General features: G+C 40.4%; 1 protein-coding gene across 3 annotated transcripts; it reads right to left on the minus strand.

The window, feature by feature from the left end:
• Window positions 1-217: 217 nt before the first annotated feature.
• On the minus strand, window positions 218-24,736 carry slc6a5 (solute carrier family 6 member 5). 3 transcript variants are annotated; one of them, XM_086025788.1, is made up of 16 exons: window positions 24,539-24,736; window positions 23,363-23,797; window positions 22,454-22,604; window positions 21,811-21,942; window positions 21,533-21,706; window positions 19,154-19,304; window positions 18,578-18,710; window positions 16,163-16,297; window positions 15,949-16,052; window positions 14,978-15,102; window positions 14,739-14,851; window positions 10,993-11,124; window positions 10,768-10,867; window positions 8,699-8,799; window positions 5,965-6,132; window positions 218-4,642 (listed from the first exon to the last, which is right to left on the minus strand). In XM_086025788.1, the coding sequence occupies exons 1-16, from the start codon at window positions 24,539-24,541 to the stop codon at window positions 4,490-4,492; spliced, it is 2,310 nt and encodes a 769-aa protein (XP_085881914.1). In that variant the 5' UTR covers window positions 24,542-24,736; the 3' UTR covers window positions 218-4,489. The 3 variants fall into 3 exon arrangements, with proteins under 3 accessions (XP_085881914.1, XP_085881913.1, XP_085881912.1); XM_086025787.1 differs by lacking the exon at window positions 24,539-24,736 and having other exon boundaries at window positions 218-4,329; window positions 4,448-4,642; window positions 23,363-23,806; XM_086025786.1 differs by lacking the exon at window positions 24,539-24,736 and having other exon boundaries at window positions 23,363-23,806.
• Between the last annotated feature and the right edge of the window lie 857 nt (window positions 24,737-25,593).

Here is a 25,593-nt window from a genome sequence, read left to right on the forward strand (position 1 = left end):
GAAATGCAAGCTTTGGTCAACAATCAAGCATGGAAGTGGCACACGTTGTACCACTCGCCTGCTGGATTGTTCTTCATCTTTGACTTTGATTACGATTTCCCAGGAAGCATTGTTTTCATCCAGTAGTGAACCCTTCAGACTTGCCGTGAGATGGCAGCTTGAGAAAAGTCTCATCTTTATTCAAGTTGGCATTGTTCCAATCAAGCAAATAGCCAAGAAAGAAAATAACGTTTATTGATCATAGGGTATACATTTCATTTTATAATAGCGATATATTATTGGCAAAGATACTATTATCCAATTGCATTTTTGTACATAAATACAAAATTGGAGGTAGGGCCTCAAAGATCGATGACAAGTGAAAATAAATGAATTTCACATATTTGTTTTATATTATATATTTTTTTTTTCATATCTTACACCAAATCTAAAACATATATATTTATATTTTTATATATTTATATATCTACTCTATTTCTAAGTCAAATGATGTCATGTTGGAGGCACATATCTATATCCATAGGCAGCTGTGCCTCACAGAGAACACACAGAAATGTATGACATTACTCAAGTAATTAGAAATTTAACCTATGCAGTCATAGGTCACACAGTAAAGTGCCAAACTGACACATACAGACATAACGATAGGAATACTGAGACGGACAATAAGCTCTTTTTTTTCGTGGTGATCTATCTTAAATACATACTATATTGTACTAGTAGAAGACATCTATAAGGCCAATGGTTACCTGAAGATGTTTTGTAACGTATTGGCAAACATCAAGATATACTGCATGGAACATGTATGGCAGTAGCTAAACCTCCTACACACAAATCACATGATCCTTTTTTCTTTACATTTCTATTTTTTTTTTCTTTGGTTACTGCCAAAACGTTGACTTGCAGGCAAAGTTAGTTAAGTCATAAATGAGTTCAAATGATCAAGTTCCTTTTGTTTCTTCATCCTCTGATCACTTCTGTCTCATGTAAACAGAAAGCTCACTTATCATGCATTGACATACACATATTGAGTGAGAAAGAAGTCACTATATATGGACATTGAGTTGAGCAACACAAACTGCACATGCAAGCTTATTAGTGTCATATTTCATGAAGCCATGTGGATTTAGCACTTTTTTCCCCCTCAAAAAAAAAAAAAAAAGTAGAGGTCAATGAAACGGAAGGACACGGATATTGCTGTCGCCCTTTAGCCCATTATAATACAGCTCAGGGCACATCAAGTCTTTCAAGTCTGCAGAGAGCATACGATCCACTCCGTCCCATGATCAAGTGTGTGGTTGGTTGTCTTTAAACTAGGGCTGTCAAAGTTAAAGCATTAACTATGGAGATTAATTTGAATTTGATAATGCACTAAAAAAAAAAAACTCAGTTAACTCCGTTTTATTTACTTTCTGTAGCAGCTGGCCTCTGCTCACTGTGCAGCCAAATTTAGAGGAGTCACTGTCGCAAAGTCGGACTTTTACGTAGTTTTACTTTCAAGAGTTGCTCGACGGCTCATAGTAGAAATACAAAATAATTTGCACATTTTGCAAACCCAAATTCAAATACAATATTAGTTGTACGTCTTTGGTGTATCTTTTAACTGTTGTATTTTACAGGAAAATAATCTTATTCAGGGATCAACGAAAGCTATTAGAACAGTCTTTGAATCGAAATGTACATTTATTTTTTTTCCACTTTAACTCCAAGATTTTACTCAGGTAAATATCAGTTCCAAGCTTCGTAAAAAATAAAAATAAATTTTATATAATAAAAAATACGATTAATCGCGATTAATCAGGGAAATGTTTGCGATTAATTCGTTTTAAAAATTTAATCGCTTGACAGCACTATTTTAAACTCATTTACTCTAGTTTAGAGCTTCAGGATTTGGGGCATTTGGGAAAAAGGGATGGGTATTCCCGCACATCTTTGCTCTCCTACTGCCCTGCAAACATCCGACTGATAGTTGAATGCAGTCAAAACTAACACTAGGGCGACATGGGGCATTTTGGAAAAAGGGATGGGTATTCCCGCACATCTTTGCTCTCCTACTGCCCTGCAAACATCCGACTGATAGTTGAATGCAGTCAAAACTAACACTAGGGCGACACTCAAGCTAAATACACAAGCGCTCAATAAAAGCAACACTCTGGATTAAGCAGGCTAGCTATTTATCAATGTGTGCATTGTTTCGGTTTCACAACGTCAATAAAATGTGATCTAAGTTACCGGTAGGCATGGCTTCGAGAATCAGGGACTTTCACATCTCTGAGCAACAGTTATTGCATTCCACTGAAACCTGCTGAAAAGTCAACTACAGCCTTAGCACAATTAAACGTGCAGTCGCACTAACTAACCTCCGAATTGCTTGAGCCCGCAGGCTGATTAGTAGCCCACCATTTCGAACACCTCCCGTCATGTTGCATTTAAAGAGACTGCAAAGTGAGCATATCGGCTACATGTATATGCAGCATTTCCAGAAACTCTGTATAGCTTATAAGTTGTTCCCAGAAGAGGGAATCATGCCTACTTGGGAGTAATTTGCCAGTGGACCAAACACGCACAGCGACCAGACTGGATTTCTTACATTTGAATGCCCAGTCAACAGTGTGGCACAGCGGCCACGGCGGAAACATTTCCATTGCTTTAGGTCTGTAGAAATATTGAGAAAGCACTCCCATGAGGGCGTTCCACATAGCATAAGAATGCTGTTTTTCCTCTGCATCGAATCCCATCATTGCTCCAACGAGCAGAGTCGTTTGATGGAATTGTGAATACCTGAGACCCTGTTTTCAAGCGAACATACAGACAAGCGAAGAAGCATTCGTCTGAAATGGCAAAGAGGTCTCCAGAGCTATCTCATCTAACACAAAAACAAAGTCTAAGACAAAAACACTAGTTGTATTAAGTTCATTTTATCTTCCTTGCTATTTATATTTTGCTTGGTTCATATATAACCGACAATCGAGAATTTTAGGTCGTTTTATTACCTGGATAAAGACGCGTCACAACCACAACAGTGACACTCTTGATGAAGGCGGAAGTACACGCCGAAACAAGTCAGGTAATAAAACGACCTAAAAATCTCGATTGTCTGTTATATATGAACCAACCAAAATAAAGACAAAAACACATCCAGGAAGGGAGAAGCTTTTTTTCTGGCTTACCACGTGTAACAGCTGCTCCGAGCGTTGTGGGGCGTGACAACACACACGAAACCTACACTTTGCACGTAGCTATACAAAAACAACACGCACACATTCAATCTGTCGTGCTAGCGCTCTCCTCTGCTGAAAGCTACAGATATAGTCATGTATATGCACATTTTATTTATTTATATATATATATATATATATATATATATATATATATATATATATATATATATATATATATAATCTTATTGTGTGAGTGAGCCTATTAATGCAATGCACATTGTGATGTTTTCACAATTGACTATTAAATTTCACAATACATACAATAGCCTACTGCAATAAATACACTAAATAGATGCACAGAGTGACTCTCAGGCTGAGTTTTAGAGCTTTAAAAAGGTTAAATGGCTTCTTTATCATTAACTAAAGGGCAGATTGGCACGGCCTACATGTAGAGACAGATAAGATTAATACAGTATGATGTAACCGAGGGAAAAAGAAAAAGAGACTCTCACAAAGGGTCCCTGTGGTCACCGACAAATATCGCCGCAAGCATCTACGAGCCGGCAGAGTCAAAAGTGTATCGAATGAAAACGCCGAACGCAATGCGTTGACTGCTCCACGCGGTCTAAGGAGGCACAAATTTGTGATTTTCTAATCTCGACTTCCTATCGCGCAAAGCAGTGGCTACTATGAATACACACCGCTGAAGTAGGAAGTCAAATCAAACAACTGCATACGGTTGCTTTTGTAAATATTACCAGGGCAGCCGTGATATTTCTACTGCCGATATTTTCATGTGGATGGAACAAGATTTTCAAACCGTCGTCTTTCTGTCACGAGTATTTCCTGGGTCTGCTTGCGCTGAGACAAATGCATTCATCCGACCGTCCCGCCCCCCACGTAAATATGGTAGCAAGCGCACACACATACAGGCCACACACACGCACAGACACATAGACATATAACTCCATAGGGAGCAGCTAAGATATTGCAGATCGCAGCTCTGTCCATTAATGACAAGAGGTCGCAAAGAATCCGAGTCCCCCACGACGGTGGTGGTGAAATCGGTAATCATCATGAGTGGGAGGCAATGATAGACTATCAGCTGAGCACAAAGCAGCAGCAGCAGCAGTGGAGATGATTCCACCTGGGCGGGCAGCCCTCCTCCCTGAGAGAAGCGTGAGAGAAGGAGGAAGACAAAAGGGAGAGGGTGATGAAACGCAAAGTGGGGAAAAAGGAGGCAGAGGGAAGGTGGAAAAAGAAAAGGCTTCCACTTCCTGACATACCCCCACCCGCCCAAGGTTAGAACTCTCCGGGGGCTGCTGTTACTAAAAGGAACTAAGCTGGAAGTCCGTCGGGGGCAGTTTGAGGCCGAGGGAGCTGGTTCCCAGTGGGTCCATCATGTTCTTGTAGCGTTCTCCACGGTGCTTCATCAGGAAGGGACCCCAGTCGGGCTGGGGCGAACAAACCAGCTTCAGACGCTGCAAGAAAGAAAGACGGAGGTTGCCGCGTTATTCCTGATACTTGCTTGTGTTTGTGTGAACTTGTGTCCCAATAATTGTCCCAATTATCCGGATATATATGTTCAATAGCGTCGAAAAATTGAGACACACTCTGGGGGGTTTCTTCTGCTTCTTCTCGGCAAATATTCACCGCCACCGTCCCTCCTAATAATATCTGCAGAAATTTACAACTAGATCCCTCACTGGCTGCTGTTACAGCAATTAGAAATGCAGCTTTAAATGGCCACGCAGTAAATGCAGTTGCTTCGTAATCATTTTCCATTCTTCCCATTTGATAATAATAGAATGTAAAGTGCAACGTGAGCTGTGCAGTCTGTGTTATTTGTCTCAAAATTATTCATGCAAATATTCATTTTTTCAGATCCATACATATGTCTGGGATTTTCACAAATTTAAAGCTCTTCTGCTGCTGCTACTTCTTTTTCTACTTCACTGTAGCAGAAGAATCGTGGCGAGGCAAAGCAAGCTCGAGGGAAAAAAATAATGGTTGTATTTTGTTTCCTGACTTGTGTTAAATAAACACATGATAGAAGATCAGATAAAGGCTCGTTTTCCGCTTTCCAATTTTGAAACAAAAACAGGAGATTACGCGTTTCGGTTCAGTGGAGACAGCAGCACTGCCTCCTAGTGGACAGAGGAGGAACGGGACTTTCAACGCCTGTGTGTGTGAAACTGCGAGGCGTTTGCCTCAAAAATCAAGCCTGCTGATCCACAAATGAACATTTAACAATTCACGAGCAGAGATGAATATTTACAAATGATAAATCCTAATAAATGTAGACACAACATTAACAAACATGAAAATTGCGGCTGTATTTGTGGACCTGAAAAACACGCGTAAATACATTTGTGTGAAAAATTTTGAGACAATTCTCTCCCCATATCCATCACCATGTTTGTTGCATGCTATTTTATTATCTAAATTGTAAATTAAATGCTTCTCGACTGGCCTACCTGCTTGAATTTCATTCAATAAATATACTTTTTTCATCCGATTTTTGTCAAATGCTATTAAAAATGTTTATTTAAAACAATCTATGTCAACTCAATAAAGCTTTTGCAATATGACAGGTTCACACTTGAACAAGCTGTTATAGCTCCTGTGGAAACAGAGGTTGTGAGAGAAAATCGAATTATATACAGTATTCAACGGTAATTAAACGGGACCTTTAAACAAACAACAACCAAAAAAAGGATGAATATTCAGCTGGCAGCATGCCTTTCCCTGATGATGAGAATCAGATTGCTGATGTGCCAACAGTGCCTCTCTCGATGATTACCTCAATTAAGGTGCCGGGAGCGAGGTACATCTTGATGACAAACATGATGGGGATCCAGATGACGGAACAGATAACCATGAGCCATCCCAGCACCATAGACCAGGTGGGGTAGGTGTAGTCCTCGTATGTCATAACACTCCACTGAGAAAGACTCAGAATCAGGATGCCCTGCACGGATCAACAAATCAACAAAAGGCACGTTAAACTGCACACAGTAGCTTGCCATTGTAGCAAAAATATAAAAGTATCTCTAAAAAAAAAAGGTTATGGTTACTCCAAATTCCAAACACAAATTTGCAGGGAAAAAAATGGTCAAAATCACAAATAAGATTTAGTGCTTTCAGATTTCCAATAACGCACAAAAAAGTTCATACTTTTCTAACGCGTTGTTTCGATGAAGTGCTCAGAAATCAATACTTTGTGGAAGAACCACGATTTGCTCTCACAGTTTTCATGCATTTTGGCATGCTGTCCGCCAGCCTTTTCACACGGCTGTTGGGTGACTCTTTGTGCCATTCCTGGCACATGAGTTCAAGCAGGCTAGCTTTCAAGTTAGCTTTGTTTGATGGCTTGTGACAATCAAGCCCTCTTGATCACTTTCCAGAGGTTTTCAATGGGGTTCAGGTCTGGGGACTCCTTTGATCCGGTGGTCCTTCATCCGCACATTAATGTACGTGGCTGCATGCCTTGGAGAATTGCCGTGCTGGAAAAAGAGTTGGGGATTGACTCCAGTTCTGTTTCAATCCTTGTGGACTTACTCAAACTTGAAGGGCTTTTTTCCTGGCTTTACACTACTCAGTCGGTGCTTAGACAAATTGCCGCCTTCAGCCCTGATGATGGTTAGCAACTATGAAGATTTTTATTTTTTATTTCCAGCAAGACAACGCCCCATAGTGAGGTCCACCAAGGTAAGGCTGAAGTACCACTACATCGAGACCTTGTCAAAGCCAGCCCCCGTCTCCTGGCCTGAACAACATTTAAGACCTCTCAAACTATTTTCCCCAGTTACCTTGAAGAACTAACTTATTGTAGTTTTTTTTTTTTTTTTTTTTTTTTGCTAAATGCCCAATTTTAAAAGTAACTTGCTTTACTGATTGAAACACGACATTCTGATTAATTTTGCTTTTGTGGAATATGAGTTAAGCAGTAAAATCCACCTCTTTTTAGCCATCTAAGGGGGCGGCCATTTTGTCACTTCTGTCGACTGATGACATCACAGACCCTCAGGGCGCAGGTAACTCGGGGCGCGGGTAACTCAGCTTCAGAAAACAGGTGAGGCGTTATTAGATTTAACATAAATAATTGTTTTTATATTTTTTAAAAATATATCGGGATTTCACTCAATATCAAAAGTCTACTTGTTTTTATATTGATAAAAAAGTATTTTTAGACTCCTCTACAGATGAGTGGCAATTGTCTGCTGTTGCCTTCTTTGAAGATACGACACTCGGCAGTTGCACAATTGATCAACTTTGTTTTGTCACAAAGAAACGCACTAAACTTCATGAGTAGTAACTTTAACAAGACCTACTATATTTGATAGAGTAACGCTTTGGATTACTAATTACTCAAAATAGCAGTCATTGTTGAGTAACGCGTTACTTACTAACTAACTGCACCACTGTTTGTCACAGGCTATCAAACAAAGCTGAGCTGCTTGAATTCTTGTACCAGGTCAAAGCATAAAGCCATGCCATGATGCCACTGGCACTGCTATTACAACTGGAGGTGGAAAAACTGCGGGTTGACTTTACAGGCCCTGAAAAAAGAGCTGTAATTAATGACTTGACTCCCGCTCTCTGCTCGATATACTATAGAAACAAACCAGGGCGGATGACATAAAAACGTGTGAGAAAGAACGGGCAACGAAGAACAAAATAACTATAAGCAGCACTTTCGACTGGAATTGAGGAAGTCAGGAAATGGGTAAAAAGAACAGAAATAAATTAGTGTGAATCGATGAGCTCCCCGACGAAATGGGATTCCTCACGGGAACCGCATGACGACCAGCCAGTCGAGTGTGGCTCCATTTGTCATCGTCAGCCCTGCTTTGGTGCTACAGCGATTTTCAGCACAATTACTAATATATATTCTGTCTCATGGCCAATATTGAAAGGAAGGGAAGCCGTGCATTGGACACACTCTGCCAGATAGCATGCGACCGCACACATCACCCATAGTTATTTTGAAAAAGAACATTGTTCCCCATTCAGTGGTGAGTAAAATGCAGATGCGTGCCCTATAATTTTTTTTTTCCCAAAAGAGGCATAACAATAGCATATATCAATCAAAGTGGAAAACAAATCATAAATATCGACTGAAGTGAAATGGAGCTCTTAAATGCACCTTTAATTGAACAGAAAAAAATTAAATTGGCAAGTTTCAAGCTCAGTCGTGACCTTGAAAAGCCCAAGTGGAACAAAATGGATGTGTTGGCAGATAAACGAATGCATACAGTTGTTTTAAAGTATTCATGAAAGTGCTGGAAAATTTGCATTTTGACAAGTTGAGAAAACAACAGTGAGGCCAGTCCAAACAACAGAATAAAAATACACCACGATGATGTTACCCTACTTTAAACCTGCTATCCAAAAACTATTTAAACTTTGTGACATGATAGGAATAGTAAAATAAGTCATTTTGCATTCTAGCATTACAGGGAAATTGGAACTTGAAATGCAATAAAATGGACACTTTTCAACTGCGCACGTGTGTGTGTGTGTGCGTGTTTCACCGTCAGAATGGTTGGTGTCACAAAGGCCCAGCAAAGTCTCCAGAAGCGATTGGGCTGAAAACCAATCATCATTTCAATATCCTCGCAAAACCTTTGCAGCCCTGCACAGTGGGGGAAAATGAATAAATGAAATAAGAGTCGAAATTGCATGAAGTCACCAAACCAGGGTTTAAAAGGTCTCTTAAACGAGACGAGAAATTCCAAGCCAGGGAGTATCATCATTCTCTGGCTTGCCCAAGAAGGAGGATGGAGCAGGTGGCTTCATTCCTCATTCCTGTCTGACAAAAGACATCGAGTGGCATAAAGAGACGAGTCAGTGTGACATGCTATCTGATGGCCAGGCAAACTGAAGGTGAAGTTTCATTTGCGCTGTGCGTGTTTGCGGATGCTTGGCTTTACAAGAGAGACATCTAGTGGTCAACACGAGAATGACGCCACTCCGCAAGGATCAAGCTAAAACCTGGTTCACACGGCAAGATTTTAAAATTGCCAGCCAACTTCCATACTTTGAGAGACCCCACACGTGAAAAAAAAAAAAATCACTGGTGTAACGGTTTCGAACGAACCGTGTGTGGTGTGCAGCCAATCAGTTGAATCAGATGGAAAATCTCACAAAACCCCTCGAGATTAAATGTGGCTTCCGAGTAAAACAAACATGGCGGACAAGGAGGCAGCATGGATCTCACATTGTGTCTCGATAGTGGCGCTAGTTTGTAGATTAGTTTTAGCGGGAAAAAAGCGACCAAAAGAAAAAAAGTTGGGCTCTGTTGCGCCATGACTGTTTTGATTTTGGTTTCCCACTGCGCTTCCTTAGCACCGTCACCTCGCTTTCTGATTGGCTGCACGTCACTGTCGACTGTCCTCGAGGCACAACACACACGGTGCGAGGTCGGGCCGAAACAATCGATTTGAGATCGGGCGTCCTCCCAAGTGGTCGAGATCAGTCTGAGCACACCCAACACGGCAGGATTATCTGATAAGATTATTTTTGGAGCCATTACGAGAAATATTCAGCCGTGTGAACTATAGGGATGTAACGATATCCATAATCACGATATGAACCTCACGATTCGATAATTATCATGATATTGTAGTGAGGTTGGAAATATATAAAAAGCTCATGATACTGTATAAAAACTTGCAATATTGTAAACTAAAAAAAGCTCATGTTAAAAAAAAGAGAGAGACAGGAAATGGGTATTAAGAACAGAGACAGAAATCAATTGGTGTAAATCAATGCATGACGACCAGCCAGCCAACTACGGCTCCTTTGTCTTTCTCAGGAAAGCTTTGGCTACCCTCCACAGATCTACTAGAAAAACGAGCCAACAATGTTAAACCTGTTCAATATTTACGATCGCAGATCCTTGTTGCAAATCCTTGTGCATGGTCAACACAGAGATGGGCCAAGGCACGGACAGATTTGCTGAATATGGGTGAATATGGTAGTGTAAAAAGGAATGATAGCCAATTGGGTAGCGACCTGTTGCCGGATATAAAAAGAGGAGCAAGTCGTTGTCTAAAAATGACAAGAAATAGAGTTTGCAAGTTGACGGATAAGCATCCAGTTAGCCTATTTTCTTCTAATGTATTTATTTATTTATTTATTTAGTACTGTAGTACTACTCTTTCTTTGTCTTTGTACTTTCTGGCAGTGAAGCACCATGCGTCTTCTCTCAGTTTAGTCTTGGTCCTAAAGTACAAGAGACATCTAATATGATTGACCATAACGTATGCGTAAGTGTGCCGTGTTGGTCATCTCGAGTACGTCACACAATATGAGAAATAAGTAAACACTTCACCAATATTTTCTGTGCCATGTGTGGGGTCCGACAGGAATCAGTTAAGATGTTAAAATTCCGTTTTTAAAATTTACTGCGACGAGAAAAAAAACCAAAAGACTGAGGTGTCTCCAACGCCCGACATGGTTGCCCACAGCTTGCACAAAATGTCAACTTTACTCCGTTTTATTACACCCAATCATGACCTTCTAAAAGGGATGACCTTTCATGATGGCGGACAATGTGAGGAAAAACAAAAGGCTATCCACCAAGAGTTTCTGTGCTCACCGTAGAGATAAGAAATCCCCACGAGCTCAAAGATGGCAATGATGACCAAGGAGTAGGAGGCCGCATACGTGTCCACCAACTGCAGCATGTACATGCCATTCTAGCACACACACACAAACACATGATTAACACTGAACATTTCACACTGACTCATACCTTATGAAATGGCTCGCGTAAAACATAATCAGTCACTTTAGGATTTGAATTGTCTGAGGCGCACGATACCTCTGTGATCATGGGGAACCCGAGGATGAAGAAGGCGACGCAGCAGACCAGGGTGAAGACCGGTTTGTGCTTCCTCAAGTACTTGGGGAACTCATCCGACACAGAGGTCACGATGGTCTCAATGGTTGCAAACTGTGAAAGGAAAGAGCAGGGGGGGGGGGGGATACGGAAGCAGAGCTTGGAAATGATACATTGCATGATTGACACGCAGTGTCGTCACAGATACCTTGCAGTAACTTTGCTACTTTGCTGATCGCTTGCTTTAAAAAGTAACTTGGTTACTTTACTGATTACTTAATTAGATTACAAGTTAATTTAATTGTTAGCTTTAGCAAATACCAACAACCCTGCTAAACATAATTGGAAGTGCATTTTTAACAGTAACATTTAAGTGTAACACTTGTTTTTATGAAATAAATAAATAAAGAACCTTTTTGTCTTACCATAATAATTATTTAAAAAAATAATGGACTCTTTTCCTGGATTTGATTCAACATAAATGGGCTACTTGTTTTTTGTATTGTTTAAAAAAAGACTTAGCATATATATATATATATATATATATATATATATATATATATATATATATATATATATATATATATATATATATATATATATATATATACACACACACACACACACACACACACACACACACACACACACACACACACACATACATTTATTTATATCGTTGACTGAAAATGACATCACAACTACTCAGGGCTCAGATAAAGACCAATGATGGCTCAGCTTCCAAACAGGTGAGCCGTGATTGGTCGTTACCTTGTGTCATTTTCAGTCAACAGAAGTGACAAAATGGCGGCCCCCTGAGATAGCTGAAAATGAGTGGATTAACTCTTATTCCACAAACGCAATATTTATCAGATTGCCTTGTTTCAGCTAGTGGGCCTGCATAGAACATATTCTTGAAACAATATGTTTGTGTTGACTTCGTCTTTCAGCGCCTTTAGTGAGTACTATGGCGTTAGGAAGTGTCTAACGTCTAAAAGTGTCTCTCATGTGTCACTGTGGCTAAGAAGTATGTGCTAAATCGTGTCAATTCTTTCTCACTGCTGCAACCTGGAGGTGGTTAGCTGCACTGCCTTTGGTGGTGGAAAGAGGTACTACACTTTAAAATACTGCTGTCACCTTCAAGTAGAATTAATATTCCGTATACTGTCGTATCGTTTTGTGACATTTGATAAATAACTGATGTCTGATTACGATGTTAACGTGTGACTAACGCGTTTCCGGCATCACTGTTGATGAGGATGTTCCTTAAAACGGGACGGCTACTTCTCAGTAAGCACACGCTGCATCATTAAGAGCTTCTGCGGCATTTCTGTGTAACATATTTTCACCATGTTCCCATGTATTCGTTCAATCAACTAAATATATGTATTTATCCCAATCTTGAGCAGGGACAGATTGAAAAACAAATCAACGCAAAGGGTTTAGATTGCGACACAGAGACCCTGCAGTAGGAGGCTGTCAAGAGTTTCAAATACTCCAAGGCGGTAAAAAAGCTTTTTAAAAAGGCCTACGAGAAAAGAGGATGGATAGACAAACATGCAAATAAAATTACATTGGTGGCTCTGTGCTCTACGGGTGTGTACGTGCGTTCCAAAAATAAATAAATAAATAAAAAAAGAGCCCTATGGCACCAATCTATCCACCTCCTCTGGCCTCGCTCCCAAAACTAATTTCCTGTCAACATCTCAAGTCGATTTGAGTCAAAATGCCTTCCCGGCTTCCTCCGAGCCGCCACTGCCTAATCAAAGAGACATCATTTACTCTTCCTGTTGGTTTGTGTGCTGCTGCGTCCTATTTGCTTTTTTTTTGCTCAACATGTGAGGGCGGCCGTGTTATTGCTGTATCTGGAATTGTTTGCTGAGGATTGACGGCGATTTGGATCCCCTTTGAAAAAGTTGTGAAAATCAATCTTGGAATGTTCCGTGACTAATACGAATCAATTTTGAATGCTAGCCATTATTTCAACTAGTGGGCCTGCATAGAACGTCTTCTTGAAAAAAAAAAAAATGTTTGGGTTGACTTTGTTAAGTTTATGACGGTGCTTCTAGTTTGCAAAGGTAAAGAACTGCAATGTGACAAGATGAGATTTGCCTGTAGTGATTTGACAGTATGATGCATAAAGCTTTACACCACTGCAAACAACCACCCAAAAATTCAATAATATTTTTGTTATTGTCTTAACTGTCCCTGACTTGTATTTTACTAGGCAAGGCGAGGCAGTTTTATTTATATAGCACATTTCATACACAAGGCAACTCAATGTGCTTCACACAAGCAAAGACAACACCTACAAGCATTTACAAACACAACAGTTAACAACATTTCAAAAGCAACGTAGAGAAAACAAAAGCAACCAACAAAACTACAACGTATAAGCGCATTAGGAGAAAACTTTAAAAACATTTAAAAGTAAAGAAATAAAAGTGGGTTTCTAAAATATATAAAATCATTTAAAAAAAAAAAAAAGAAAGAAAGATGTAAAATTCTCTAGAGGACCTTAATCAAAGGTATGAGGAAAAAAAAAAAGCAAAGTTTTTAACCTGAATTTAAAAGCATTTACACTCTGGGCTGACTTCACTTCTGTTGGCAGCTTATTCCATTTGCGTGCAGCGTAACAGCTAAATGCAGCTTCACCATGTTTACCTTGAACTCTCAGTTCCACTAATTGACCCAAGTCTGCAGATCTCGGAGCCCTACTGGGTTTATATTCAATCCGCATTTCATTCATGTATTCGAGACCCAAACCATTCTGTGATTTATAGACCAGTAGCAAAATTTTAAAATCTATTCTACACTTAATTGGGAGCCAGTGTAAAGCCTTTAGGACTGGAGTAATATAGCAACTAGCATACGTTCTTAGATTTCCCCCAAAACACTAAAGCCAACTTAGCTTCTTTCACTCCAATCACACAGACCCCCTCCTGCTATTTGGAGAGTTGCGCAGCACTCCATCCACAATCTGTCCCAATGGGCGGCATCAATGGCCACTTATGTTAATTGGGTCAATGTGTGCGGCAGTAATCACTTTGGCATTAAGCATTAAGCTGGTAAAGACGGGGAATTTAAAGCAGACAGACTCAACAATGGAGTTGGTACATTTCTGCCTTTGTTAAGATGCTGCTGTGTTACTGCCTGTTTTCCAGGGGGCACGCTCAGACTCTACTTTGGCATTCAGCCTAGTGTGGATGACTGCTACAGTCAATTTAAGTTAAAGTATTTCATTGGGTCACAGAGCCCAGTACAGTAAACTCTTTCTCTCATACATACATACATACATACATATATATATATATATATATATATATATATATATATATATATATATATATATATATATATATATATATATATATATATATATACTTAATCACAAAATTTTCCATAAATGATTGCGATTAATCGCATTTTTCGACAACAATTTTTTTTTTACGCAGCTTGGAACCGATATTTTCTTGAGTAAAATCTTGGAATTAATGTGGGAAAAAAATAAATGTATATTTCCATTCCAAGACTGTTCTAATACCTTTCTTTGATCCTTGACTACGATTCTTTTCCTGTAAAATACAACAGTTGAACGATACACCAAAGACGTAAAACTACATAAAAGTCCGTCTTTGCGACAGTGACTCTTCTCTAGCACACACACACACACACACACAGTCAATCACATGCATACACATAAACATACAGACGAGCTAACAGGTTACCATGGTATCCAGGCCGAGAGTCAGGAGCATAAGAAAGAAGATGATAGCCCAGAATGGAGACAGGGGAAGTCTGGTCAGAGCCTCCGGATACACCACGAATGCTATGCCTGGACCTTGGGTCATACACACACACACACACACACCTAATTGCAAAATGTGTCTCCACAGATAGTTGCCCAGGTGTGTAGCATTAAATAGTAGTAGCAGCCAAGATACTACATGCTGGCTTGCTTTCCTACCTTCATCTGCCACCTTGTCAATTGGCACGTCCAACTCATGTGCCATGAAACCAATGACGGAAAAGATGACGAAGCCAGCAAATATGCTGGTGGCACTGTTTGTACACGTCACTATTATGGTGTCCCTGCAGGACAGAGAAAGACGAGAGAAACACATATTTTAAATTGGCATGTTTCTGTTTCCCTGCCTGAAAAAAATACAGTCACTCAAACCAATATTAACTACAAAGAAGAAAAGAATTAGAAATGTGAAACATTTTACAGGGCTAAGCAAGTCAGCGCCATACACATATGAAGAAACAGGAGCGCCCTCTAAAGGCAGCAAAAAAAAGCATGAGCATCATCCGAACAATAAATATGGAATGTTGGTACATTATTCTTCATTCGGTGAAAACTACATACGTCTTATTCACACTTGAGGTTAATGGGGTCACAAAATTTCATGCCAAGAGCTTCATAATGCCTGTAAAAATAATTTGTGTATTTTTTGTGTGTGGGGAGAGAAAATAAACACTTTCCAAGTAGGGTTCATGTTTGGTAAAAACACAGGTATGTGCACACATCTTGTCCTGGATGATAAAAGTGCTGGAGCTCCAAAATTGTCCTCAATATTTAAAAAATAAAATTACACTAAAAGTCTTTTGATATCTGACGGGCCTTTATTTGGTTTCTTTAGAATTGTTCCCTACATTTTATGTGAAGCGCTTCACACTGCCTGTAAAAGGAATATATGCTTCCTTTGTACGAATAAATAATTCTGAATAAAATCATGGCAACATAATAAAAACACGTGCACAATTCAGACACAAATACACAAAAGCGTACATTTTGCCCATTTCAAATTGTCACGAGCAGCCGTACTTTGAAATGAAGGCTTCTGTCATCCTAACAATTGCATCATCACACGCTGACAGTTTGGTGACAGTTTGAAGTCATTTGCCAGAAGCATAGTTTACCTTTTGTGTGTTTACCTGTAGCAGTTATTGTGGAACTTATTGTAGGAGGAGAGCGTGATCAGGCCTCCCCAGGCAGCAGACAGCGAGAAAAAGATCTGAGTGGCTGCGTCTTTCCACACCTAGTGGAGGAGACACTCCACATTAGGAGCAGGAAGGAGAATCAAACTTTGGAGACAGTGGCAGGTGAAATACTTCAAGCACTGAGGGAAAACACGCCGGCATCATGCACCTTTCCATCCATGAGTTTTTCCCACTTTGGTGTGATGAAGTAGAGGATACCATCAGCGGCCCCGGGGAGGGTCACGCCTCGGATCAGGAGGATCACCAGCACCACGTAGGGAAAAGTGGCTGTGAAATACACCACCTTTCAGAAGAAGCGACAGGAAACGCAAGACAGTCAAATGATTATAATACAGTATCATATAATTGTATGGCTGCAGCAAAACAACATAATGCATGCTGGTGCTCCTAGCATGATGTTAGGAGTTCTGTTCTTTGTCAGGGGGGGGGGGGGGGGCAGTGAAGCAACAGTGCCCCGATTTTCTTATATGGAAAAGAAAAACATGAGGAAGGGTGAGATGCTCCTATAAGGGAGGGGCACAGTATGGGTTTGGGGGAAAAAAAAAATGAGCAAACACAACGACAAGAATACATAACAAACAACGATTTGTATACACATGAGAGAGTAGTAGTATAACGTTATGCTTTAACTTAAAGCGGAAGTCAACGCAAACATTTTTTTTTTCAAGAATATGTTCTATGAAAGCCCACTAGTTGAAACAGGGTATTCTGATAAATATCGCGTTTGTGGAATAAGTGTTGATCCACTCGTTTTTAGCCATCTCCGGGGACGGCCATTTTGTCTTCTGTCGACTGAAAATGACATCACAACTGCTCCCAACGACCAATCACGTCTCAGATTCAGAAAACAGGTCAGCCGTGATTGGTCGTTTGTAAGCAGTTGTGATGTCATTTTCAGTCGACAGAAGACAAATGGCCGCCCCCAGAGATGGCTAAAAACGAGTTGCATTTTGCTGCTTAACTTATATTCTATAAACGCAAAATTAATCAGAATGCCGTGTTTCAACTAGTGGGCCTGCTGGGAACATATTCTTGAAAAAAAATATGTCGGGGTTGACTTGCGCACATTTCAGAACTATTTGTGCAACTTGCTGTTTTCCAACAGGAAGCTTATGGCAAAATTCACAATAGTTGATGCACTAATTAACAAATACATTTCCTGGTTTAATTAGGTGGCATTTAAAAAGTTTTAACATCCCCACCATGCTGTTCACATATTGACATCATGAGATGAACAGTAGCTAGCTAGCCTTTGCCAAGTTTACAAGAAGAATGAACATCCTGGGTTATTTTCATAGAGCAAAGACTTGCTGTGAATTTTGCTGTTCAGCACTTTTTGAGAACACCAGGTTGTGCAAAAAGTAAACACTATAGTTAGCTTATAGAAAATTTCTACCTGGGATGCACATCCCTTACTTTTTGTGAGAATAGAATCGTGTATGGATACATAGTAGTGTGCATATTTAATTTTACCTGAAAGAATAAAAATCTTTTTTTTTCAAATATATTCAAATTAAAATCATGAACATTCTGTGACTGACAACAAAATGCGTAACAAGAACAATTTTCCTCAGAATCAGTTTTGTGAGGATGCAAAGATCATTTTGTCCACAAGAGGACAGTATAATACAAGACTGTATGAACATAACCCTAATTCCCCAAAACAACCATTTTAACCCTTGAGATGAGGCCCTCAACTGTAGTTGACTTTTAAACCCATACAATCCACTTTTTTAAAAATTCAATAATTTCTTAGAACGTGTAATCATTGACTACTCTTAGATAAATGCAAAAACCCCTCCAATATACTGTATTGATTGTCATTATCGTGATTACTTATTTTGCTAATAAACTGGGAGAGACCATGTTTCTACTGCCATAAAGACTGTGGCATCCATTTCAACTCGGGTTTAAGCTATCAGATGTGGTTCGGAATCAGATCTAAAAAAGTGTTCTTTTTTAACATGTACAAGTAGTTATTATGTGTACGTGTAAGTTATTTGAGTTGTGAAACAACAAGAAAAATACAGAAACTTTTAGTGTTTGTAGTGTTTCACATGTTTTTTCTTTGATGCTGTAGTTAAAGTGGAAGTCAACCCAAACATATTTATTTCCAGAATATGTCCTAAGCAGGCCCACTAGTTGAAACAAGGCATTCTGATAAATATTGCGTTTGTGAAATAAGAGTTAATCCACCCGTTTGTAGCTATCTCCGGGGGCGGCCATTTTGTCGCTTCTCTCGACTGAAAACGACATCAAAGTTGCTCAGGGCTCAGGTAACGACCAATCGCGGCTGACCTGTTTTCTCAAGCTGAGCCATGATTGGTCGTTACCTGAGCCCTGAGCATTTTGTGATGTCATTTTCAGTCGACAGAAGTGACAAAATGGCCGCCTCCTGAGATGGCTAAAAATGGGTGCATTTTTCTGCTTAACTCCTATTCCACAAACACAATATTAATCAGAATGCCGCATTTCAACTAGTGGGCCTGCATAGAACATATTCTTGAAAAAAAAACAACATTTGGGTTGATTTTCACTTGAAGTGCAAAAACACCAACGTTACCTTTCCTGATGTCTTGATTCCCTTGGCCAAAGAGGCGTAGACGATGACCCAGGCCAGAAACAGACAGCCTGCCAGAGGCCAGCGAATGTCTCCTGGATATTCAATGCCTTTGGAGATGTGCAGCACATTATACCTGCAGGAGGAGTCATCAAACACCAGCACACAACAACACTATACTGTCAATACTGTACACTTTTTTTTGCCATACTTTAGCAGTGCTTTGTAAGACAATTGAATTAAGGGAGGAGGGGAGAGGGGGGAGTCAATAAAAAAAACAAAAAAAGCATCACACACCGAAGTTGAGGACCTTTGGTTTCAAAATATTACAGACAATATATGATGCAGTCAGTTCTGCACTATACTGCAAGGTTTCACAACAGAAGTGTAGGACAGCTCAATTGCACTTTTGTTTTGATCGAATTTAGGTCTTTGCCTTTGTCAAAGGATACAAGAGAATATAAATCTGGACATCCGGTAGGACGGAAAAATTAAGTGATATGTTCACATGAGAACCTAAAAAAATAGTAGCTTTAAGGGATAGATTATTTTTTCTCACCAGCTAGAAGCTTCACTCACTTGAAGTACTCCTCACTGGGGCTGACATATGTCTTTCCACCTTCCACGGCCATGTTTAATAGTTTGCTCAGGTTTCCAACAGTGTTGGCAGACAGACAAAAAGAGGTGTTCTTGATCGAGGTGAAGTTTCTGTCCCGCAAGATGCAGGAGTCTGTTGCGAGAAGAAATCAGATGCTTCAATTTGATTCATAGAAAAAGTTGATGAAATAAATGACATCCCGACATTCATTGAACCAAAGAAGGTACAAAAAGGTCAGGAAAAAGTACAAACCCCAATTTCAAAGAGGTTAGGATGTTGTGTAAAATGTAAATAAAAACAGACTACAAGGATTTTCAAATCCTTTTCAGACCATAGTCAAGTGACTGCACTACAATCACAACATATTTAATGTTCACGATGATGAAAGTGATTGTTGTTGTTTTTTAATTTATGATTTTTTTTTTTTTTGTTTAACTCATTCACTGCCAAAAACGTTTTTGTTTGTCTTCTCACAGTCCAGCCATTCAATCCCAGGAACTTACTTACTTATATTTGTTTTTCAATTTTTTTTCAAACCTTAGGGTAAAAGCGGGTCTGAAAATGTCTGGCAGTTAATGAGCTAATATTATCTCATTTTGAAATTGATGCCTGCAACACATTTCAAAAAAGATCGGACAGGGCTAATAAAAGACTGGGAAAGTTGAGGAATGATCCAGATGTGGAAATTGGAAAAGGTCAGTGTCGTGAGTATACTGTAAAAGCAACATCCGCAAAAGAATTTCAAGCATGGATGGTGCAAGGTTCATCACTTTGTGAACAACCTTATATCAACATACAATTGCAAAGATTTTAGGGATTTTATCATCTACATTCCATAATAACCTTTATTCCCTCAGGTGACACTGCACTAAACACTGGCATCATTGTGTAAAGGAAATTGACAAGTGGGCTCAGGAACATTATCACATGAAAAATATGACAATGGAAACCCCGGAGGGTTGAGAAACTCAAGTTGTACATCAGGCAAGAATGGGAAAGACTCCACCTTAGCTTCAACATGCTTACTGAGGGTTGTTAAATGGAACGGTAATGTAACACGGTAACAAACATGCCTCTGTCACAGCTTTCTTGGGAACGTCAGGCAGCCATCAAATTCAAAATGATTGAATATTTGTCCCCCAAAAAAACAATCAAGTTCCAACATTAAATCTCTAGTCTTTGTATTTAATTGAATATAGGTGGAAAGGATTTGCCAATCATTGTATTCTTTTTATGCTGTACTGTTCTATAGGCTTTTTTTTCATCCTCATCAGTGGATAACGACAGAGGTAAAGGCTGAAAAACAGGGACAGCAGCAAACAAGAACATCAATGGAACATTCACGACGACAAGGAGTAGCAAGAATGTTAAAAAAATATATATATATATAGATGTACGTTTACGCTGAAATTTTTTTTCCCCCCCTTGAGGTATAATTTTCTAATTTTGCTTTTTTTTTTTTTGCTAGTCAATTCAGAACGTTACTCAAGCTATGGAAATACATGTTTTGACAGCATAAATATCGAGCCAAGGCTAATTAGCGCTTTAACACAATCGAACTTTTGCCACTTCTGACGAGATGTGACAAAATCTAATACAGTTTAACACAAACGCGCACACTGTTGTGTCAGAGGTGTCTCTAAACTAGATACACACTTGTCATGACGTGTCTTTTAGAAATAAATTCACATCACAGAGGCCAGATATTAAGGAGGGTCTGACGTTTTTGGAGAAAGAGTGCCAGAGCAAGCAGTTCTTTTAACAGCCAGACGGGGTCAGTGCTGCGCACACTGCAGCACTGCAGCAGCAGCAGCAGCAGCTCAGTCAGTACAGTAAATATGTCAAGCAAGCAGTTTTTTGTGCTGAATTCACACAATCTCAAGAGGCAAATATCACGAGAAATTCGTTAAATTTCGATACAAATTCCACGCATATTCTTTTCAATCGCATGCCTTCACATTTTACCACAGCCAAAACATTATTTCACGTTTTTATTTACACGCTTTACGAACAAAAAATGAAATTATAGGAACGATCCAACTGCTATTATATTCTTAAAACAAGTTAATCTGGTCTGGCAAAGTATAGATTAACACAACAATATTGTATGTGGTCACATTAGGTTGTCTGTCTCGTCAAAAAAAAAAAAAAAAAAAACCTCAAAATTAAATGTATTGTCTATAGAGGTGTTGAATGGAAACCACCGCATTAGATCACAGGTCAGCCTTCATTTTCTGCAGGACACCTCGACTGAGAATCGTGACGCATTGCGCATTGTGCACTGTGTGAGCGTGTACGTGCGTGCACGTGTATGTGCACTGTGTAGGAATTGTGAATGTGTGTGTGTGTGTGTGTCTTACCTAATAGCAGCATGTCTTTGTCCTTACAATCCACCGTGTTCCACGCATTCCTACAGTTAGCCCATGGCAGTGAGCCCTTCAACGAAGCGAACAGGTAGTACAGTGTCCAGCACATAATAATATTATAGTATATGGCTATCAAGACAGATATTATCAACATGGCAATCCCGCAACCTAAAATAAATAAATGAGACGAAATATAGCAATTACTCTTAAGGAAAGTGGAGACTGGTGAGTATTGTGAATGCTGTTGCAGTTGATTGCAAGGGCCAGTGTACCTTGTAGTGCCGGGATGCACTTCCACACCGACACGGGGCCCTGGCTGGCAAACTGGCCCAGGGACACTTCCAGTAAAAAGATGGGGATGCCGGCGATCCCCAACATTGTCAGGTAAGGGATCAAAAATGCACCTGTGAGGGACATAATAGGCAGGCTACAGAAAATTGCAAGGATAACAATAATAGGCTGGTAAATATTCAACAATATCCATAATAGATCTGCACAGGGGACAGGAAATTGCAAAACTAATAATAATAGGCTACAGGACATTGAAAATACTATTACTGCTATTGTTATTATTAATAATAAAAGAATAAAAACAATGCTTTGCTAACCCCCCCCCCAAAAATCTAGTTTCTAGTATTTAATGCAGACCGCTGCCATTTTCAACATATTGGCGGTTATAAAACTCGTTACACAAAATGATATATGTAAAGATGCATATGCTATTGATGAAAGTATATAATAAATACAAGCGTATTATCATTATTATTACTTTCACTATGTTAATATTTTTCAATAAAATATTTGTGCCGCTAAGGGCCTGCGGGAGATGTTATGAATAAACTTAAGTTTCGTTTTTGTTTAGGGTGCTATTTTATTATTTCTTCTATATAGTGTCAAATTCCACATCTCTCTTACCTCCGCCGTTCTGGAAAGCAAGATAAGGAAACCTCCACACGTTCCCCAATCCCACTGCATAGCCAACCATGGAGAGAATAAAATCCAGTTTATTGGACCAGTTTCCTCTGGCCTTGTTCTCGTCCCCTCCCTCGTCGTCGTCGCCTTCGTCCTGAGGAAAAAACGACGAGATCATTTTCAAAATTATCTCTTAGTTGGAGAAGGAAAAAAAACGCCCCAGGGGCCCAAATTCTGAGAGCATTTTTTGGAACGAACGAACACTTCTGCGGTTTTGAGACAATTAGCCCACAAATTGTGCATTTGTGCTAATAACGAGCTTCTATCAAAACAGTGGGTCTCAAAAACACACAAAGTTTCATTAATAATGTAGCAAGACAGAAGGAGGAGAATTAATCCGCAATCTGGTGTAAATCTCATTATAGACTCGCAAAGAAAAAAAATGTAACTATCGCGAGAGCAACAATTTCTTGTGTCACTTCACACACATCAAAAAAACGTCTTGCTTAGATGTAAAACACTGTTTGAATAAATCATTCCAAAGCCACGCAACGCATCCTTTCACGCCCTTAATGTACACGTGACATGCTCCAGAATACACTCAGATGAATAAAATGTTGGCATTTGAACTAATGTGACTACATTGAAAGACCCAACATAGCCCAACCCGGAATGCAAGCGAGCATTTTGCGGCCATGTCCACGTTTCCCAAAAGTCTGCCAAGAGACACAAACTCGTTATTTCGTTGAATAATATACGTTGGTACAGAGTGCGCATCGATTTGACAAGAAATGTGGGAAACGATCACACGTTCTAACCAGCTTGCTGCAATCACATCAAGAACAAAACATGTTAATTCAAATCACAACCTGCAGGAAGCATGCAGTCAAGCGCTTCTTTTCGCAGACTTACTCGACTCAAGGAGCCGGTTTGAACAGACATGTTGCCATCAATTCCCAGTACGACGGTGGTCTGGCTCAAAGGGGTCCAGTTGGAAGCGGTGTTGTTCTGCTCCGCGTACTGCGCCCCAGCCCCGCAGGAAGCAACCGGGGGCTCCTTCCCAAAGGCCGAATTGGCCGTCATCGTCGCCGGGACGACAGGTGGATTGTTTTTGAACGTCCCGTATGCTTTATTGGCGTCCGGTGCTCCCTGTATATTTTCCGTGGGGCAAAAAGTTTGGCTCTCGTTGCATGGAGGCGGCGGCTGAGGCGCCGGGTGGTTGTGCTGAGGAGTGGCCGGTTGAGTGGGGATGATTTCGGGTTTGTTGGCTGTTAATCCCGCAGTTCCGTCCGGCTGCTGCGTGGGGATGTGGGCCACCGGTTGTTTGGCCATGTTTCTCTGCTCGTCCTGGAACATGCAAGTGGGGTGGGGGGGGATGATCGCGACAAAGTGTCACAAGTGCACAAAGTGGACGAGTGACGGTTGGACGCAGCACATGTCTGCGTTGGTGTGAAAACGGTGGGAAAAGTGTCTTTCTGCCACGTTATGGGGACGCATTCTCTACTCACAGCTCACGGTGTGGATCGGCTGTGGGGATGTGTGTGTGCGTTAGTGGGAGGGGGTTGCTTTGCTCTAAACCCCCTCTTCTGTCGTTCTGCGGGATTCTTTAATTTTACGGCCCATTTCCCCCTCGTGTCATTCAGCCACACACACACGTTTTTTTTCTTCTTATGGGCAATAGACAAGCTGCTGCGGGTCTCTGCGGCTTCGCTCTCCCCGGCAAGCATGCACAACCACCGGCATTACCGCCGATTGACCTGGGGCGCATAATTATAAATGACGACCTGGAAATGCAGTATCTGAGAATAATGAGGGCTTTACGAACGAACTGGACGAAAACTGTTGTAATTGCCCAGGTTGGATCTCATACTACTTTGTTAAATAACTAAAGTCACTAAACCTGGAAGTATCTTATGTGTGGGGATAAGGAGTGAAGTCAAATCCGATTGCATGGCACATTTCAGCACCACCGACAGACAGCGCAAAGAAATGAGTCCCAACACCCATGTGACAAAGTCAAAAATGTTCCGAAAAAGAATGAGAAACCGTACGCAAGGAGGACAAAACGAGCTGTTTGGAAACACTTACCATTCCGCGGAGTTCTCCGGACAGGCTCAAAGTGTTGTGGGTGGAAATGACGAGTGGTGCGAGCGAGCTGACTTGCTCGTGTGCGCGCCAAACCAGAGTGTGCACCGATTTTCTTTCCCGGGCTCCGTGCGTCAGTGCAGAGCAAGGTGCCCTTGGCGGGACATTTTCTTGATAATAGCACTTTGATAAATCATTTGGCCTCGTGGATTGGAAGTTTTTTTTTTTTTTTTTTTTAAGGGACACTCCGCGGCTGGAGGACAGGACGTGCGTGTACACGCGTGGATTCGACGCGTTACGCACGCAGCTATGATACGTGGACGCCGGGCGCGTGCATTTAAACACGTGTCATATATACATTCATACGCGCACTCCGCTATTGCCCTGGTGCTTTTGCGCGTACACGTGAACACGCATCCACGTCCACAGCATGTGGCCAAAATGTACACGTAAAAAAATTTGACGCTTTATGAAGATGACTAGTGAACATATAGTGTACCAAAACATGTTTTTAAACACACTACAGGCCTTCTCTGTGTGCTAACAGAAACGTTGGTCAACTTTGGGGGTCTCTGTACGCTTAATGTGTCATTTACAAGTCTTGCACAAAATGGGTGGGGGTAGTATCCTAAATCAATTTGAAAAAGTGGACCCTGCACGTCAGGCTGGTAGATCCTTGAATGCTGCATTGCGCATGTAGTCTCCAAGCTTTCCTTTAAACAAGGAAAATACTTTTCATGAATCGCATTTTTTCCCCTCCGGATTGTCTTTTTTTTATTTTATTTTTTAACAATCGTCGTATGGTTAGCAAACATCCTGCAAAACCCTTCCTGCAGCAGCATGTGACTTATTCGTTAAATTGTAGCTAATTGTTTCTCCGCTAAAATACATTTATACCCGTGTACTGTTGCCTAGCGACCGCATGAAGCTATTGTTGCAAACTAATGACGGGGAAAACTAAAAACGGGGCGTTTGTTTTGATAATCCTTGATACATTTCGACATAATCGCTCTTTAATCTGCACTGTGATAGTGACTTTAATCACTGTCCTATGTATT

Source organism: Filicampus tigris, chromosome 3 (genome assembly GCF_054856515.1).
Source record: "Filicampus tigris isolate MCC_2025a chromosome 3, RoL_Ftig_1.0, whole genome shotgun sequence".
Lineage (NCBI taxonomy): Eukaryota > Metazoa > Chordata > Actinopteri > Syngnathiformes > Syngnathidae > Filicampus > Filicampus tigris.